Source organism: Salvelinus fontinalis, chromosome 12, assembly GCF_029448725.1.
Source record: "Salvelinus fontinalis isolate EN_2023a chromosome 12, ASM2944872v1, whole genome shotgun sequence".
Lineage (NCBI taxonomy): Eukaryota > Metazoa > Chordata > Actinopteri > Salmoniformes > Salmonidae > Salvelinus > Salvelinus fontinalis.
The window spans coordinates 9,645,869-9,663,892 of NC_074676.1; the positions used below are offsets into that span (position 1 = coordinate 9,645,869).

Consider the following 18,024-nt stretch of genomic DNA (forward strand, 5'->3'; position numbering starts at 1 on the left):
ATTCTGATTGGCTGGGCCTGGCTCCCAAGTGGGTGACCCTCCAAGGCCCACCCATGGCTGCACCCCTGCCCAGTCACATGAACTCCATAGATTACAGACTAATTTATTTATTTCAATTGACTGATTTCCTTGTATGAACTGTAACTCAGTAAACTCTTTGAAATTGTTGCATGTTGCATTTATATTTTTGTTCTGTATTTTTTAGACCTGTTCGGTCCTGTTGATTAATGCATTTATCCTTTGCCAAGATAATCCATCCACCTGACAGGTGTGGCATATCAAGAAGCTGATTAAACAACATGATCATTACATAGTTGCACCTTGTGCTGAGGATAATAAAAGGCCAAAATGTGCAATTTTGTCACACAGCACAATGCCACAGATGTCTCAAGTTGAGGGAACGTGCAATTTGCATGCTGAATGCCCACCAGAGCTGAATTTATTTCAATTGATTGATTCCCTTATATGAACTGTAACTCAGTAAAATCTTTGAAATTGTTGCATGCTGCATTTATATTTTTGTTCAGTGTGCATTACGCGTTAGGCTGATACAGTGCCTTGAGAAAGTACTCACAACCCTTGACATTTTCTACATTTGGTGTGTTACAGCCTGAATTTAAAATTCAAAAAGCACTCACATCTGAGCTATCTTTGTTGCAGAAGCATGGTAACAATTGAATAACAATTGAATAAGATGAGAAAAAAAAGATGTGAAAAGCCTAATAAAGAGCAGTGATACTAGCAAGAGCAGTGTGCGTTTCTTCTTTTTACAGCCTGAATTTAAATATAGATTTTGTGTCACTGGCCTACACACAATACCCCATATTATCAAAGTGGTTTTTGCAAATTAATTTCAAATGAAAAGCTGAAATGTCTTGAGTCATAACTCTCTTTGTTGTGGCAAGCCTAAATAAACTCAGAAGTCACAAGTCACATAAGTTGCATGTGCAATAATAGTGTTTAACATGATTTTTGAATGAGTACCTGATCTCTGTACCCGGGAGGTTTAACAATGCCTCGCAAAGACAAATACACCCAGTCACTACAAAGAAACAGGAGTCATTCCTAACTCAGTTGCCGTAGAGGAAGGAAACCGCTCATGGACTTCGTCATGAGGCCAATGGCGACTTTAAAACAGTGAAGAGTTCAATGGCTGTGAGAACTGAGGATGGCTCAACAATATTGTAGTTACTCCACAATACTAACCCAAATGACAGAGTGAAAAGATAGAAGCCTGTACAGAAAAACACATTTCCAAAACAGTCATACAGTTTGCAATAAGGCACTAAAGTAAAACTGCAAAAAATGTGGCCTGAATACAAAGAGTTATGGTTGGGGCAACTCCAACAACATCACTGAGAACCACTCTTAATATTTTTAAGCATGGTAGTGGCTGCATCATGTTATGGGTATGCTTGTTATCAGCAAGAACCAGGGAGTGTTAAGGGTAAAAATAAACAAAATAGAGCTAAGCACAGGAAAAATCCTACAGGAAAACCTGGTTCAGTCTGCTTTCCAACAGACACTGGGAGATAAATTCACCTTTCAGCAGGACAAGAACCTAAAACACAAGGCCATATATACACAAGGCCATATATACCCTGGAGATGCTTACAAGAATACATTGAATTAGGCCTGGTTGGCCTAGTTACAGTTGATGGAAATCGGCTTGAAAAACTATGGCAAGACTTAAATGTCTGTCTAGCTTTGATCAACCAACATGACAGAACTTGAAGAATTTTTCAAAGAATCATGTGCAAATGTTGTACAATCCAGGTGTGCAAAGGTCTTAGACTTACCCAGAAAGACTCACAGCTTTAAAATCGCTGCCAAAGGTGATTCTAACATGCATTGACTCTGGGGTGTGAATACTTATGTAAATTAGATATTTCTGCCTTGTCTTTTCAATAAATTTTCAAAGATTGCTAAAACATGTTTTCACTTTGTCATTATGGATGAGCCTTCTCTACACCTTCGTGTGTAGTCTCTGTACCTCCCCAGTCTGAAGTGCCAGTCGCATCATCTGCATTGGGACCAACTGGACAGTGTCATAAAGGCACACTGGTGTCATTTCTAATGCCACATACAAGAAGAATTGGTGAGTCATCATCTTATATCTCTGCCCTAGTTACTTTGGATTGGATATGTTGTTGCTTTGTCTTCTCATATGTCACATTTATACTGCTCACCTCACCTCCAGGCAGTTATTGTGAAAAAGCTGTCAATACCAATAATTTATAAATCATAAAACCTGAGAAGATTTAATTTGTGCGCACATACTGAAATATGTCTAGGATGTAAAACAATTCAACACTATGGCACAGTCCTAATTTGTCCAATGCACATTCATTGGAGAAGATGAAGAGATGGACCTGGGTTTGGAGGAGGAGAACATCTATGGCAATAGAGAGGACATGGAGGATGAGGAGGGTGACGTGGGTGACGTGGTCATTGGGTGAGTAGTGGTGTGCATATTTTGAATTGTGAACAACTTTGTTTGCCCTACAGCGTCCATAAAAATGTCTGACGTTATGTGTGACATTTTATTCACGCACAAGGAGTCAGGCTTCAGCCAGTCTGTACAAGGAAAATATGTTTGGGTTCCAGTCAACTGATGAAGCTTTTCCAAGTCTGTGTTGGGTTCCAGCATTGTTCCTGTACCCAAGAAAGCAAAGGTACCTGATCTAAATGACTATCGTACCGTAGCACTCACTTCTGTCATCATGAAGTGCTTTTAGAGGCTAGTTAAGGATCAGATCACCTCTACCTTACCTGACACCCTAGACACACTTCAATTTGCATACCGCCCCAATAGAGCCACAGATGACGCAATTGCCATTGCACTGCACACGGCCCTATCCCATCTGGAAAAGAGGAATACCTACATCAGAATGCTGTTCATTGGTGTTGACTGCTGAGCTATAGTCATAGTACCCTCCAAGCTCATCACTAGGCTCGGGGCCCTGGGTCTGAACCCCGTCCTGTGCAACTGGGTCTGAACCCCGCCCTGTGCAACTGGGTCCTGGACTTCCTGACGGGCCGCCCCCAGGTGGTGAAGGTAGGAAACAACACCTCTACTTCGCAGATCCGCAACACAGGGGCCCCACAAGGGTGCGTACTCAGCCCTCTACTATACCCCTCTTTTCACCCATGACTGCGTGGCCATTCATGCCTCCAACTCAATCATCAAGTTTGCAGACGACTCAACAGTAGTAGGCCTCATTACCAACAATGACGAGACAGCCAACAGGGAGGAGGTGAGGGCCCTTGCGGAGTGGTGCCAGGAAAATAACCTCTCCCTCAATATCAACAAAACGAAGGAGATGATCGTGGACTTCAGGAAACAGCAGAGGGAGCAAGCCGCTATCCACATTGACGGGACCGAAGTGGAGAAGGTGAAAAGATTCAAGTTCCTCGGCGTACACATCACTGACAATCTGAAATGGTCCACCCACACAGAGTGTGGTGAAGGTGGCGCAATAGCGCTTCTTCAACCTCAGGAGGCTGAAGACATTCGGTTCCTAAGACCCTCACAAATGCACAATTGAGAGCATCCTGCTGGGCTGTATCACCGCCTGGTACGGCAACTGCACCGACCGCAACCGCAGGGCTCTCCAGAGGGGGGTGCGGTCTGCCCAACGCATCACCGGGGGCACACTGCCTGCCCTCCAGGACACCTACAGCACGTGATGTCACAGGAAAGCCAAAAGGATCATTAAGGACATCAACCACCCAAGCCACGGCCTGTTCACCCCGCTATCATCCAGAAGGCGAGGTCAGTACAGGTGCATCAAAGCTGGGACCGAGAGACTGAAAAACAGCTTCTAACTCAAGGTTATCAGACCGTTAAATATCCGTCACTAGCCGGCTACCACCCCGTTACTCAACCCTGCACCCTGCTGTCCTATGTACATAGACTCACTGGTCACATTAATAATGGAACACTTGTCACTTTAATAATGTTTACATACTGCTTTACTCATTTCATATGTATATAATGTATTCTATTCTACTGTATTTTAGTCAATGCCACTGATTACTGCTCTTCCTAATATTTATATATTTCTCAATTCTATTCTTTACTTTTAGATGTGTGAATTGTTAGATACTACTGCACTGTTTGAGCTAATAACACAAGCATTTCTCTACACCCGCAATAACATCTGCTAAATATGTGTATGTGACCAATAGAATCGGATTTGTGGCACGGAGAGTCCAGAGAGTACATCATCAGCCAGAGTAACAGCTCTCAACATCACACAGATCTGCATGTCGCGCAACCATGTGAGTGAATAGTCCAGCCAGCCTATGATCGGGAGGGTGCCAGCAGGCAACATGCTCCCTTCTGCTGCCATTTTGGTGTCAGGTTGTATACCGACCAAAGTCCTCTGAATGCTCGGCATGATGGGCGTGGCCACCATTCCCCGCAGCACAGTCTTCTGTCACCAGCAAAACCACCTTGAGCCGGCAGTCCTCAAGACATGGGATGTCGAGCAGTGGCACCAGTCGAAACTCTCCAGGAAATGGGTGGAAATCTGGTCTTGGCAACAGATGGAAGGAGTGAGTCCCGCCCCCTCCTCTCTCTCAACACAGTGAGTAGTCTTGTGTTAAGTGATACTACTTTTGTCTGAATAAGCCTACTTGTCACATTTCTTTTGGCTGTGTTGTCTAACTGTATGTCTATTTTGCGTTCATACAGCCAAATTCCCTTCTGCTAGCTGAAAGAACCAAGTATTTTTTCAACGGACCATGTGTGTGTATATATATATATATATATATATATATATAAGTTTTCATAACAATCGGAAATCTGCAGATTTTCTTTTTTACACCTTTATTTAACTAGGCAAGTCAGTTAAGAACACATTCTTATTTTCAATGACGGCCTAGGAAAGGTGAGTTAACTTCCTTGTTCAGGGGCAGGACGACAGATTTTTACCTTGTCAGCTCAGGGATTCAATCTTGCAACCTTACGGTTAACTAGTCCAACGCTCTAACCACCTGCCTCACGAGGAGCCCGCCTGTTACGCGAATGCAGTAAGAATCCAAGGTAAGTTGCTAGCTAGCATTAAACGTATCTTATAAAAAACAATCAATGAATCATAATCACTAGTTATAACTACACATGGTTGATGATATTACTAGTTTATCTAGCGTGGCCTGCGTTGCATATAATCGATGCAGTGCGCATTCGCGAAAAAGGACTGTCGTTGCTCCAACGTGTACCTAATCATAAACATCAATGCCTTTCTTAAAATCAATACACAGAAGTATATATTTTTAAACCTGCATATTTAGCTAAAAGAAATCCAGGTTAGCAGGCAATATTAACCAGGTGAAATTGTGTCACTTCTCTTGCGTTCATTGCACGCAGCGTGAGGGTATATGCAACAGTTTGGGCCGCCTGGCTCATTGCGAACTAATTTGCCAGAATTTTGCGTAATTATGACATAACATTGAAGGTTGTGCAATGTAACAGGAATATTTAGACTGATGGATGACACCCGTTAGATAAAATACGGAACGGCTCCGTATTTCACTGAAAGAATAAACGTTTTGTTTTCGAGATGATAGTTTCCGGATTCGACCATATTAATGACCTAAGGCTCATATGTCTGTGTGTCATTATATTATAATTAAGTCTATGATTTGATAGAGCAGTCTGACTGAGCGATGGTAGGCACCAGCAGGCTCCTAAGCATTCATTCAAACAGCACTTTCGTGCGTTTTGCCAGCAGCTCTTCGCAATGCTTCAAGCATTGCGCTGTTTATTGCGCTATCAACTCCCGAGATTAGGCTGGTGTAACCGATGTGAAATGGCTAGCTAGTTAGCGAAGTACGCGCTAATAGCGTTTCAAACGTCACTCGCTCTGAGACTTGGAGTAGTTGTTCCCCTTGCTCTGCATGGGTAACGCTGCTTCGAGGGTGGCTGTTGTCGATGTGTTCCTGGTTCGAGCCCAGGTAGCGGCGAGGAGAGGGATGGAAGCTATACTGTTACACTGGCAATACTAAAGTGCCTATAAGAACATCCAATAGTCAAAGGTATATGAAATACAAATCATATAGAGAGAAATAGTCCTATAATTCCTATAATAACTACAACCTAAAACTTCTTACCTGGGAATATTGAAGACTCATGTTAAAAGGAACCACCAGCTTTCATATGATCTCATGTTCTGAGCAAGGAACTTAAACGTTAGCTTTCTTACATGGCACATATTGCACTTTTACTTTCTTCTCCAACACTTTGTTTTTGCATTATTTAAACCAAATTGAACATGTTTCAGTATTTATTTGAGGCTAAATTGATTTTATTGATGTATTATATTGAGTTAAAATAAGTGTTCATTCAGTATTGTTGTAATTGTCATTATTACAAATAAAAAATAGTCTGATTAAATCGGTATCGGCTTTTTTTGGTCCTGCAATAATCGGTATCGGCGTTGAAAAATCATAATCGGTCGAGCTCTAGTCTATACCCAAACAGTTCGAACTTCTAATCTTAAACATTAATCTCTCCAGAAATAAGTCTCTCACTGTTGCCGCCTGCTATCGACCCGCCTCCGCTCCCAGCTGTGCCATGGACACCATTTGTGAATTGATCGCTCCCCATCTAGCCTCAGAGTTCGTTCTGTTAGGTGATCTAAACTGGGATATGCTTAACACCCCGGCAGTCCTACAATCTAAGCTAGATGCCCTCAATCTCACACAAATTATCAAGGAACCAACCAGGCACAACCATAAATCCGTAAACATGGGCACCCTCATAGACATTATCCTGACCAATTTGCCCTCCAAATACACCTCCGCTGTTTTCAATCAGGATCTCAGCGATCACTGCCTCATTGCCTGTATCTGGTATGGGTCCGCGGTCAAATGACCACCCCTCATCACTGTCAAACGCTCCCTAAAACACTTCTGCGAGCAGGCCTTTCTAATCAACCTTGCCCGGGTATCCTGGAAGGAAATTGACCTCATCCCGTCAGTCGAGGATGCCTGGTCATTCTTTAAAAAGTAATTTCCTCACCATCTTAGATAAGCATGCCCCGTTCAAAAAATGCAGAACTAAGAACAGATATAGCCCTTGGTTCACTCCAGACCTGACTGCCCTTGACCAGCACAAAAACATCCTGTCGCGTACTGCAATAGCATCGAATAGTCCCTGCAAAATGTAACTGTTCAGGGAAGTCAGGAACCAATACACGCAGTCAGTCAGGAAAGCAAAGGCTAGCTTTTTCAAACAGAAATTTGCATCCTGTAGCTCTAACTCCAAAAAGTTTTGCGACACTGTTTAAGTCCATGGAGAACAAGAGCACCTCCTCCCAGCTGCCCACTGCACTGAGGCTAGGTAACACGGTCACCACAGATGAATCCATGATCATCGAAAATTTCAATAAGTATTTCTCAACAGCTGGCCATGCCTTCCTACTGGCTACTCCAGGAGGAAGCCAACAGCTCCGCCCCCCCCGCAGCTACTCGCCCAAGCCTCCCCAGCTTCTCCTTCACCCAAATAGCTGATGTTCTGAAAGAGCTGCAAAACCTGGACCCGTAAAAATCAGCTGGGCTAGACAATCTGGACCCTCTCTTTCTAAAACTATCCGCCGCCATTGTTGCAACCCCTATTACCAGCCTGTTCAACCTCTCTTTCGTATCGTCCGAGATCCCTAAAGATTGGAAAGCTGCCGCGGTCATCCCCCTCTTCAAAAGGGGGGACACTCTTGACCCTAACTGCTACAGACCTATATCTATCCTACCCTACCTTTCTAAGGTCTTCGAAAGCCAAGTCAACAAACAGATTACTGACAATTTCGAATCCCAACGTACCTTCTCCGCTGTGCAATCCGGTTTCCGAGCCGATCACGGGTGCACCTCAGTCACGCTCAAGGTACTAAACGATATCATAACCGCCATTGATAAAAGACAGTACTGTGCAGCTGTCTTCATCGACCTGGCCAAGGCTTTCGACTTTGTCAATCACCGTATTCTTATCGGCAGACTCAATAGCCTTGGTTTTTCAAATGACTGCCTCGCCTGGTTCACCAACTACTTTGCAGACAGAGTTCAGTGTGTCAAATCGGAGGGCCTGTTGTTCGGACCTCTGGTAGTCTCTATGGGGGTACCACATGGTTCAATTCTCAGGCCGACTCTTTTCTCTGGATATATCAATGATGTCGCTCTTGCTGCGGGCGATTCCCTGATCCACCTCTACGCAGATGACACCATTCTGTATACTTCTGGCCCTTCCTTGGACACTGTACTAACTAACCTCCAAACGAGCTTCAATGCCATACAACACTCCTTCCGTGGCCTCCAACTGCTCTTAAACACTAGTAAAACCAAATGCATTCTTTCCAACCGTTCGCTGCCCGCACCCGCCTGCACGGCTAGCATCACCACCCTGGACGGTTCCGACCTAGAATATGTGGACAACTATAAATACCTAGGTGTCTGGTTAGACTGTAAACTCTCCTTCCAGACTCATATTAAACATCTCCAATCCAAAATCAAATCTAGAACCGGCTTTCTATTTCGCAACAAAGCCTCCTTCACTCACGCCGCAAAACCTACCCTAGTAAAACTGACTATCCTACCAATCCTCGACCTTGGCGATGTCATCTACAAAATAGCTTCCAATACTCTACTCAGCAAACTGGATGCAGTCTATCACAGTGCCATCCGGTTTGTTACCAAATCACCTTATACCACCCACCACTGCGACCTGTATGCTCTAGTCGGCTGGCCCTCGCTACATATTCGTTGCCTGACCCACTGGCTCCAGGTTATCTATAAGTCTATGCTAGGTAAAGCTCCGCCTTATCTCAGTTCACTGGTCACGATAACACCACCCACCCGTAGCACACGTAGCAGGTATCATCCCAAAAGCCAACACCTCATTTGGCCGCCTTTCCTTCCAGTTTTCTGCTGCCAGTGACTGGAACGAATTGCAAAAATCGCTGAAGTTGGAGACTTTTATTTCCCTCGCCAACTTTAAACATCAGCTATCTGAGCAGCTAACCAATCGCTGCAGCTGTACATAGTCCATCTGTAAATTGCCCACCCAATCTACCTACCTCATCCCCATACTGTTTTTATTTTAATTACTTTTCTGCTCTTTTGCACACCAGTATCTCCACTTGACATCATCATATGCTCATTTATCACTCTATTAATCTGCTAAATTGTAATTATTGTATTATTATTGTTTACTCCATGTGTAACTCTGTGTTGTTGTCTGTGTCACACTGCTTTGCTTTATCTTGACCAGGTCGCAGTTGTAAATGAGAACTTGTTCTCAACTAGCTTACCTGGTTAAATAAAGGTGAAATATTATTATAAAAAATAATCTATGAAAACCAAGGTGCCAAAGGCTGGGCCTTATTTTGTAGTGATTATTATGTGGATGTAAAGAATATTTGCTGGTCTGTGGTGTGTAATGAGGAGCAACCAGACGCTGCACTTGACACATTTATGAAATTGCTTATTCCAGTTACTAATAAGCGTGCACCAATTGAGAAAATGACTAAAAACGGTTAAATCCCCTTGGATTGATGAGGAATTTTAAAGTTGTATGGTTGAGAGGGATGAGGCAAAGGGTATGGCAAATAAGTCTGGCAGCACAACCGATTGTCAAACGTACTGCAAATTGAGGGCCTACCAAAAGGCAAAAGGCATCCGGCGGGGACGGGGGCCTGGGATTTAAAAAAAATCTAAAATAAATATAGGACAAAACACACATCACGACAAGAGAGACAACACTAAATAGAGACCTAAGACAACAACATAGCAGTGTAGCAACACATGACAACACAGCATGGTAGCAACACACCATAACAACATGGTAGCAACACAACATGGTAACAGCACAAAAGCCAAGAAGGTAGAGACAACAATACATCACACAAAGCAGCCACAACTGTCAGTAAGAGTGTCCACAATTGAGTCTTTGAATGAAGAGATTGAGACAAAACTGTCCAGTTTGAGTGTTTGTTGAGGCTCGTTCCAGTTGCTAGCTGCAGCGAACTGAAAAGACAAGCGACCCAGGGATGTGTGTGCTTTGGGGACCTTAACAGAATGTGACTGGCAGAACGGGTGTTGTATGTGGAGGATGAGGGCTGCAGTAGGTATCTCAGATAGGGGGGAGTGAGGCCTAAGATGGTATAAATAAGCATCAACCAGTGGGTCTTGCAACGGGTATACAGAGATGACCAGTTTACAGAGGAGTATAGAGTGCAGGGTTGTGTCCTATAAGGAGCATTGGTGGCAAATCTGATGGCCGAACGGTAAAGAACATCTAGCCGCTTGAGAGCACCCTTACGTGCCGATCTATAAATTATGTCTCCGTAATCTAGCATGGGTAGGATGGTCATCTGATTCAGGGTTAGTTTGGCAGCTGGGGTGAAAGAGGAGCGATTACGATAAAGGAAACCAAGTCTAGAGTTAACCTTAGCCTGCAGCTTTGATATGTGCTGAGAGAAGGACAGTACACCGTCTAGCCATACTCCCAAGTACTTGTATGAGGTGACTACCTCAAGCTCTAAACCCTCAGATGTAGTAATAACACCTGTGGGAAGAGGGGCATAAAATGACAAATAAACTTTACTTTGAAACAAAGACAAATTGTATAAAGAATGATAGTAAAAAGCTTTGGAGCACCTTAAATAACATTTTGGGAAAAAAAGGTCAACTGGGCTCCATCATTCAATGAATCAGATGGCTCATTCAATATCACAGAACTGATATTGCCAACTACTTTAATTACTTTTTCATTGGCAAGATTAGCAAACTTAGGCATGGCATGCCAGCAACAAATGCTGACACTACACATCCAAGTATATCTGACCAAATGATGAAAGACGAGCATTATACATTTGAATTCCGTAAAGTGAGTGTGGAAGAGGTGAACAAATTATTGTTGTCTATCAACAATGACAAGCCACTTGGGTCTTGACAACCTGGATGGAAAATTACTGTGGATAATAGCGGACGATAATGCCACTCCTATTTTCCATATCTTCAATTTAAGCCTGCTAGAAAGTGTGTGCCCTCAGGCCTGCAGAGAAGCAAAAGTCATTCCACCTTTACTGGCTCAAATAGCCAACCAATCAGACATTTACCAACACTTAGTAAACTTCTGAAAAAAATGGTGTTTGACCAGATACAATTCTATTTTACCACTTACACAAATGACTGATGATTGGCTGAGAGAAATTCATGATAAAAAGATTGTGGGGGCTGTTTTGTTAGACTTCAGTGCGGCTTTTGACATTATCGATCATAGTCTGCTGCTGGAAAAACGTATGTGTTATGGCTTTACATTCCCTGCTATATTGTGGATAACGAGTTACTTGTCTAACAGAACACAGAGGATGTTCTTCAATGGAAGCCTCTCCAACATAATCCAGGTAGAATCAGGAATTCCCCAGGGCAGCTGTTTAGGCCCCTTACTTTTTTGAATCTTTACTAACAACATGCCACTGGCTTTAAGAAAAGCCAGTGTCTATGTAATGCAGATGACTCAACACTGTACACGTCAGCTACTACAGCAACTGAAATGACTGCAACACTTGACAAAGAATGGGTGGCAAGGAATAAGTTAGTCCTAAATATTTACAAAACTAAAAGCATTGTATTTGGGACAAAATCCTAAACCTCAACTAAATCTTGTAATGAATAATGAGGAAATTGAGCAAGTTGAGGTGACTAAACTGCATGGAGTAAATCTGGATTGTAAAATGTCAAGGTCAAAACATATTGATACAAGAGTAGCTAAGATGGGGAGAAGTCTGTCCATAATAAAGCACTGCTCTGCCTTCTTAACAACACTATCAATAAGGCAGATCCTACAGGCCCTGGTTTTGTCACACCTAGACTACTGTTCAGTAGTGTGGTCAGGTGCCACAAAGAGGGACTTAGGAAAATTACAATTGGCTCAGAACAGGGCAGTACGGCTGGCCCTTAAATGTACACGGAGAGCTAACGTGAATTATATGCATGTCAATCTCTCATGGCTCAAAGTGGAAGAGAGATTGACTTCATCACTACTTTTTTTTTGTAAGAGGTGTTGACATGCTGAATGTACCGAGCTGTCTGTTTAAACTCATACCCCACAAGACATGCCACCAGAGGTCTCTTCACAGTCCCCAAGTCCAGAACAGACTATGGGAGGCGCACAATACTACATAGAGCCATACCTACATGCAACTCTATTCCACATCAGGTAACTGATGCAAGCAGTAGAATCAGATTTTTTTTAAACAGGTAAAAATACACCTTATGGAACAGCAGGGACTGTGAAGAGACACACAAAAGGTACAGACACACACATATGCACACAAGCGCTAGCACACGCACTCTACACACACATACATTGCAATATTGTTGTATGGTGGTATTATACATTTTGTATTGTATATTTTGTATTGTATATATGTAGTGGTGTATTAATGTTATATGATGTACAGTTTTGTCTTTTGTTTTATATGTAAGTGCTTTAATGTGTTTGAATCCCAAATAAAAAAAATGGGGATCCCTAATAAATACAAATATTGGAATAGCAAATGGAGGGTAGTTTCCTGCCAGTACATTTGTCACTCATGTTGGGTAGGCTTCCCAAACTCTGTATGCCATAGGCTCTCCAACCCTGTTCCTGCAGCTACTCAGTGCTTAATTTGGGAAACCAAGTGAAATCTGTTAGGGAACGTCAATAGGAATATGTTTTCACAACATATTTCATTAAACTATTGACAGCCCCTCTTTCTGCCTGTTGGAGAGGGGAGGAGATGGAAACTCACAGTGGTGAGATATTCTGTAGCAAAAATGTAACTTGTCGGCCTATTAATTATGGGAAAAAAAGCCCTATTACTAGGCTATTCAAGATACAAATACACTAATTGTAGGCTAAATCTGAATGCGTTTAATTTAGTCTAGACCAATTATGTACCAAAGTTTTCTTAAATCACTATATACATATTTGTAAATGTTTTTCGGCCATGTGTAATATGCGGTAGGCTATGTATTGTATAACGGCACAATCATTATTTGAATTCAGGTTTTTTTTGGGGGGGGGGGGGGGGGGGGCTCATATATAGGCCTAGGCTTTTGCATAAGCTCTAATGTGCATGTTTTTCATTTGAATGAATCATTACCTTAGAAAGCGCTGTCCATGTCGTCGTGTGAGGCTTTGAAACAACATCCCCATCCACGACCATGTTTCCCACTCAGTTTTAACCTGTTGTTGAACTACTTTCTTCAAATTGATCAATCACAGTTAAGTGAGCTATAAAAGCATGATACTCTTCTGATAAATGTTTGATGTGATTTTCGATTGCATTTGCATTTAATGTCAGAGTGGTTAGAGGGACAATAGAGCCCCGAGTACCAGGCCATTAGACACCTGATGATCGTTAGTAGGTTTGGTACTACTAATGCGTGTCCAGAGTGCATAACAGGAGATTACCGTGACTCAAGGTCAGGTAGAATTTTACTGCGGTCATGACTCCCGGTCATGACTCCCGGTGTGGCGGTACGCGGAGCAATGCTGGTGAACTGAGCTGATAAATTGTCCGAATACGGTCTGTTTGTGCATTGTTACGTCTGGAATTGTGAAATGTGTAGGTAAAAAGTGTATTTATTGTTGATAGGTTTAACTGAGAGTGCCAATAGTATGTTTAGGCTAGTGCTTATGATAATGCATGAATGCAACAAGATTCTACACATTCATCAACTGCACTGTGAATTATATATCACGCTGTCAATGCCATTTCTTGACAGTTGGCTATCACCGTTGTAGCTTACAGCCAATTTGATTGATGAAGTTCAAACAAAGTACATGGTTAAAGCGAGTGCATATTGGTTCAAATTAATCAAACTGGTCCGGAGATTGAGTGAGTCATTTGTAGAAAAGGTCAGGAATTAGAGGATTTGTATGATCTTCCCTACTTTATAAGTAGGCTAAAGTTGTCCTAAAAATGTTTTATTGGGCTGTAGGCTATGATTTACCTGCTACCTATTTGAAAACAATAGCCTACTTGTGTTGATTTCGAGCAGGCATGTTAGCGTAGGCAGGCTACAACTGGAAAACTCGAGGAACTCCGATTTCAAGAGAGAAGCCATGTTATACAGAAAGAACGAGACTAGCCAACATCGTTAGAAACTGCTCGGCTTTATTATCTACAACTCTCCTCATGCATGCTAGCATAACAAAATGTTTAGTCCAGGCAGGTACGTTGGCCCCCGTAGGACATTTTAGGTGAGTCAAATAGAACACACAACAATAATTTCCAGGGGCTACATAGCAAATATAAACAAATACAACTATGTATTATGGATTTTCATGACAATTAATTTGCCATATGTGACGTAGCGTGTGAATTGACACTCGCTACTCTTGCATGCAAATTTCACGCCGTTGACGGACCTCTCTCCGTGTGATTTCGGCTTTTAGCTTCTCACAGTCCTGTTCTAAAACGCTCCATCCGATTGAATTACTATAGCAGTGGCAGATAGCTTCAATAAACAATCCAACTGATCCAACAAAGTCCACCTTGTTGTTCTACTGAGACATCTGTTCAGGGTCTAAGACAAACAGACACAGAGAGCCGTTGTAATATAATGGTTACTATTTAAAAAATGTAGTTATTAGTGGACTAAGTGAAAAACACTGGTTAACGGAAGTCCAGACTTCTATAAAAGAGGACATCTGCCGTACGCCTTTGTTTTCTCTCTGCTGGTAAAGTGTTTTGTGTGGGTGTCACTGCCAGTCAGTGAGTCCCAGTGAGACAGCCAGAAGCACCTGCCTCCCCCTCTGACCACCCCGGGCCAACCCACCTCATCTACAGCAACACTCATTACATCCTAATGATTCAGAAGTCAATAGGGAAGTTACTTACAATTGAACTGTGACCCAGAGGTCAAAGGAACATTGTTAAATAGCTTATAAACCCACCGCACCTCTGACCTCCGTTAAGTTGATAACATGAAAGGTGGCCTCTGCCACTGTAGATTATTTGGCAGGGTGGATAACTCACAAACCAATCAAATTAAATAAAATCACCCTCCATCTATTCTTCTGTGTGAATCACAAGCTAATATGTGGTGAGAATAGAGAATACAGAAGGCACCACCAGCTGGGGGTTGGTGGTAGAGGTAGTGAGGACAGATGTCTATATATTCACCTTCTTTTTTTTTGAACCCATCAATCAATACTCTGTGCACTGTAAAGGCCCTTCAGATGAAAGGGAGGTAGATACTCACATGTGGACATGGGGTGGTTGGAAGCGGCTCTCGTTGATGTTGTAGTGGGTAAAGGCCTGTGTGGGGTTGGAGCTGTACTCGTCCACAGTGATGGTCACCTTGCCCTGAGAGGGGGGGTTTCTGTGAGCCATGGCTCCACTGCTAGGGACATGGGCAGTTAGTTTACCAGGATCCAGGACCATTCTAGGAAGCAGGCATCATTCAGAATGGCCCCGCTCAGCTCACCAACTCAGACCCACCGGCCCTCTGGACAATCTGTACCACCGTAAACAGAAAGAGAGGAGGAAATCTTTATATACAATAATTGTGCCGTATCATCATAAAAAAAATATGCTGCAATAAATGACAGCATTAACTGAGCCTTAATTCAAATAAATTAAATGACAGCATTAACTGAGTATTGTACAAAGACACAGCAAGAAAACATTCAGAATACATAGTTACAATAATAACTCAACCACTAATATCAGAAAAGAAGCCATACAGGTCTTGTTCATTTCTGCTGATAGATTTTACCTACAGTAGATAGGATAAAGCTCCGACATTAAAACCTAACAACAAAATATTTTTACAAAATGTAATAGTGACTCAGTAAATGTATACAATGTAACCAAGTGAATTATAGTTGCAGTAGTAGGCCTATTGGCTAGATGACGTACGTGAACTTTGACGAAACCACTTAAAACGGTCAAGAAAACAAAAACATAACTATCCAGACGAATTTAACATGAGCAAATGAACAGAGATGCAGACAAGACTACATTTTCCACCACTCAACTTTAACAAGCTGATTGTCTTACAAACTAAATTGTAAGAGGATCTTTTACGTAAAATCTGTTCCCTCTTTTGTTTCACATCGCAACATTATGAAGAGGGAATTTTAAAAACCTATGCACCATTTCTACCAATCAGCCTAAAAAGAGAAATATGGAAAAGAGACCAAATTGGACCTCTGACACCCGAGATTACAAGATTGTGTTGTTCCTAATTTATTGTATCCTGCATTACAGAGAATAAAATACAAACATAAACCAAGTTATTGCATCTAAAAATAGTACGAATAGCAACATCTATAGCCTCTGCAGAAACCTCTGTATCCATATGGCTCGTAAATGACAAGCCACCTCTAACCCACCGCTTTGTGCCTGCCTCGTTATTTTTTCCCAACGATTTTCTTGCCAAACGGGTGGCGAGTTCCTTTCCTTCGGCCGACAACTGCTCCGCGTTAACCCTATCTGTTTTCAAAAACGCGGTCCCATAGATAACGCAGAGAATTCACGTCTTCAGAGGTGGAGGTCGTGGCTAGCAGGGCAGAACCTTCGACCCTGAGAGACCCTCGGCTGGCAATTGAGGAAATGCGACAGACAGGCAACGAGCGAGTAAGGAGCCTCGATGTGAAAAGAGAAGGAGGGGGGAGCCCGAGAGTGCAGTGCAGTGCGAGAGGACTGCCACCGGGGTCAGAGAGCAGTACAGAAGCACAGGGAGACGCCGAGGGGACTGCACTGGGACTACTGTTTGTATAATTTTAAATAGGATTTAAAGCAAGCTATTTTTTTTTTTTACTATTTATATTTTTGGATAGCCTACAATTGGGCTCACATAGCCATTGTTGCCTATTAAAACGTATTGTAACCCTGTTTATACAGGGTCGTTACAGTATTATACATTATATATAAAGAAAGACAAATACACCAAATTAAATACACATTTGTACTGTTAAACGTAAGGTCCCAGCAGTGTAAATTAAACCAATGACATACTACCCGGACTATTTGCATTCTACCCCCCCCCCCCCCCCCCCCCCCCCCCCTTTGTTTAATGCTACTGCTAGTTGATGTTTATTATCTATGCATAGTCACTTTACCCCTACCCACCTGCATTCGGAAAGTATTCAGACCCTTCACTTTTTCCACATTTTGTTACGTTACAGCCTTATTGTAAAATGGATTAAATAAAATAAAAAATCATCATAAAGACATAAATACTGAAATACTTTATTTACATAAGCATTCAGATTCTTTGCTAAGAGACTCGAAATTGAGCTCAGGTGCATCTTGTTTACATTGATCATCCTTGAGATGTTTCCACAACTTGATTGGAGTCCACCTGTGGAGAATTAAATTGATTGCATATGATTTGGAAAGGCACACACCTGTCTATATAAGGTCCCACAGTTGGTAGTGCATGTCAGATCAAAAATCAAGCCATGAGGTTGAAGGTATTGTCTGTAAAGTTCTGAGACAGGATTAAGTCAAGGCACAGATCTGGGGAAGGGTACCAAAAAAGGTCTGCTGCATTGAAGGTCCCCATGAACACAGTGGCCACCATCGATCCTAAATGGAAGAAGTTTGGATCCACCAAAATTCTAACCTAGAGCTGGCCGTCGGGCCAAACTGAGCATATGGGGGAGAATGGTCAGGGAGGTGACCAAGAACCCGATGGTCACTGTGACAGAGTTCCAGAGTTCCTCTGTTGAGATGGGAGAACCTTCCAGAAGGACAACAATCTCTGTAGCACTCCACCAATCAGGCCTTTATGGTAGAGTGGCCAGACGGAAGCCACTCCTCAGTAAAAGGCACATGACAGCCCACTTGGAGTTTGCCAAAAGGCACCTAAAGGACTCACAGATCATGAGAAACAAGATTCACTGGTCTGACGAAACCAAGATTTAACTCAGTCGCCTGCATGCCAAGCGTCATGTCTGGAGGAAACCTTGCACCATCCCTACGGTGAAGCGTGGTGGTGGCAGCATTATGCTGTGAGGATGTTTTC

General features: G+C 42.6%; 1 protein-coding gene across 1 annotated transcript in view; it reads right to left on the reverse strand.

Moving 5' to 3' along the window:
- Positions 1–16,660, reverse strand: part of LOC129866757 (metallophosphoesterase MPPED2-like) — a 45,865-nt gene extending 29,205 nt beyond the window's left edge. The window contains exons 1-2 of the mRNA XM_055939598.1: positions 16,388–16,660; positions 15,253–15,507 (exon numbers count right to left, since the gene is read on the reverse strand). Coding sequence (XP_055795573.1) covers positions 15,253–15,434 — 182 coding nt within the window. The 5' untranslated portion in view covers positions 15,435–15,507; positions 16,388–16,660. The remainder of the gene's footprint in view (positions 1–15,252; positions 15,508–16,387) is intronic.
- Positions 16,661–18,024: the final 1,364 nt, after the last annotated feature.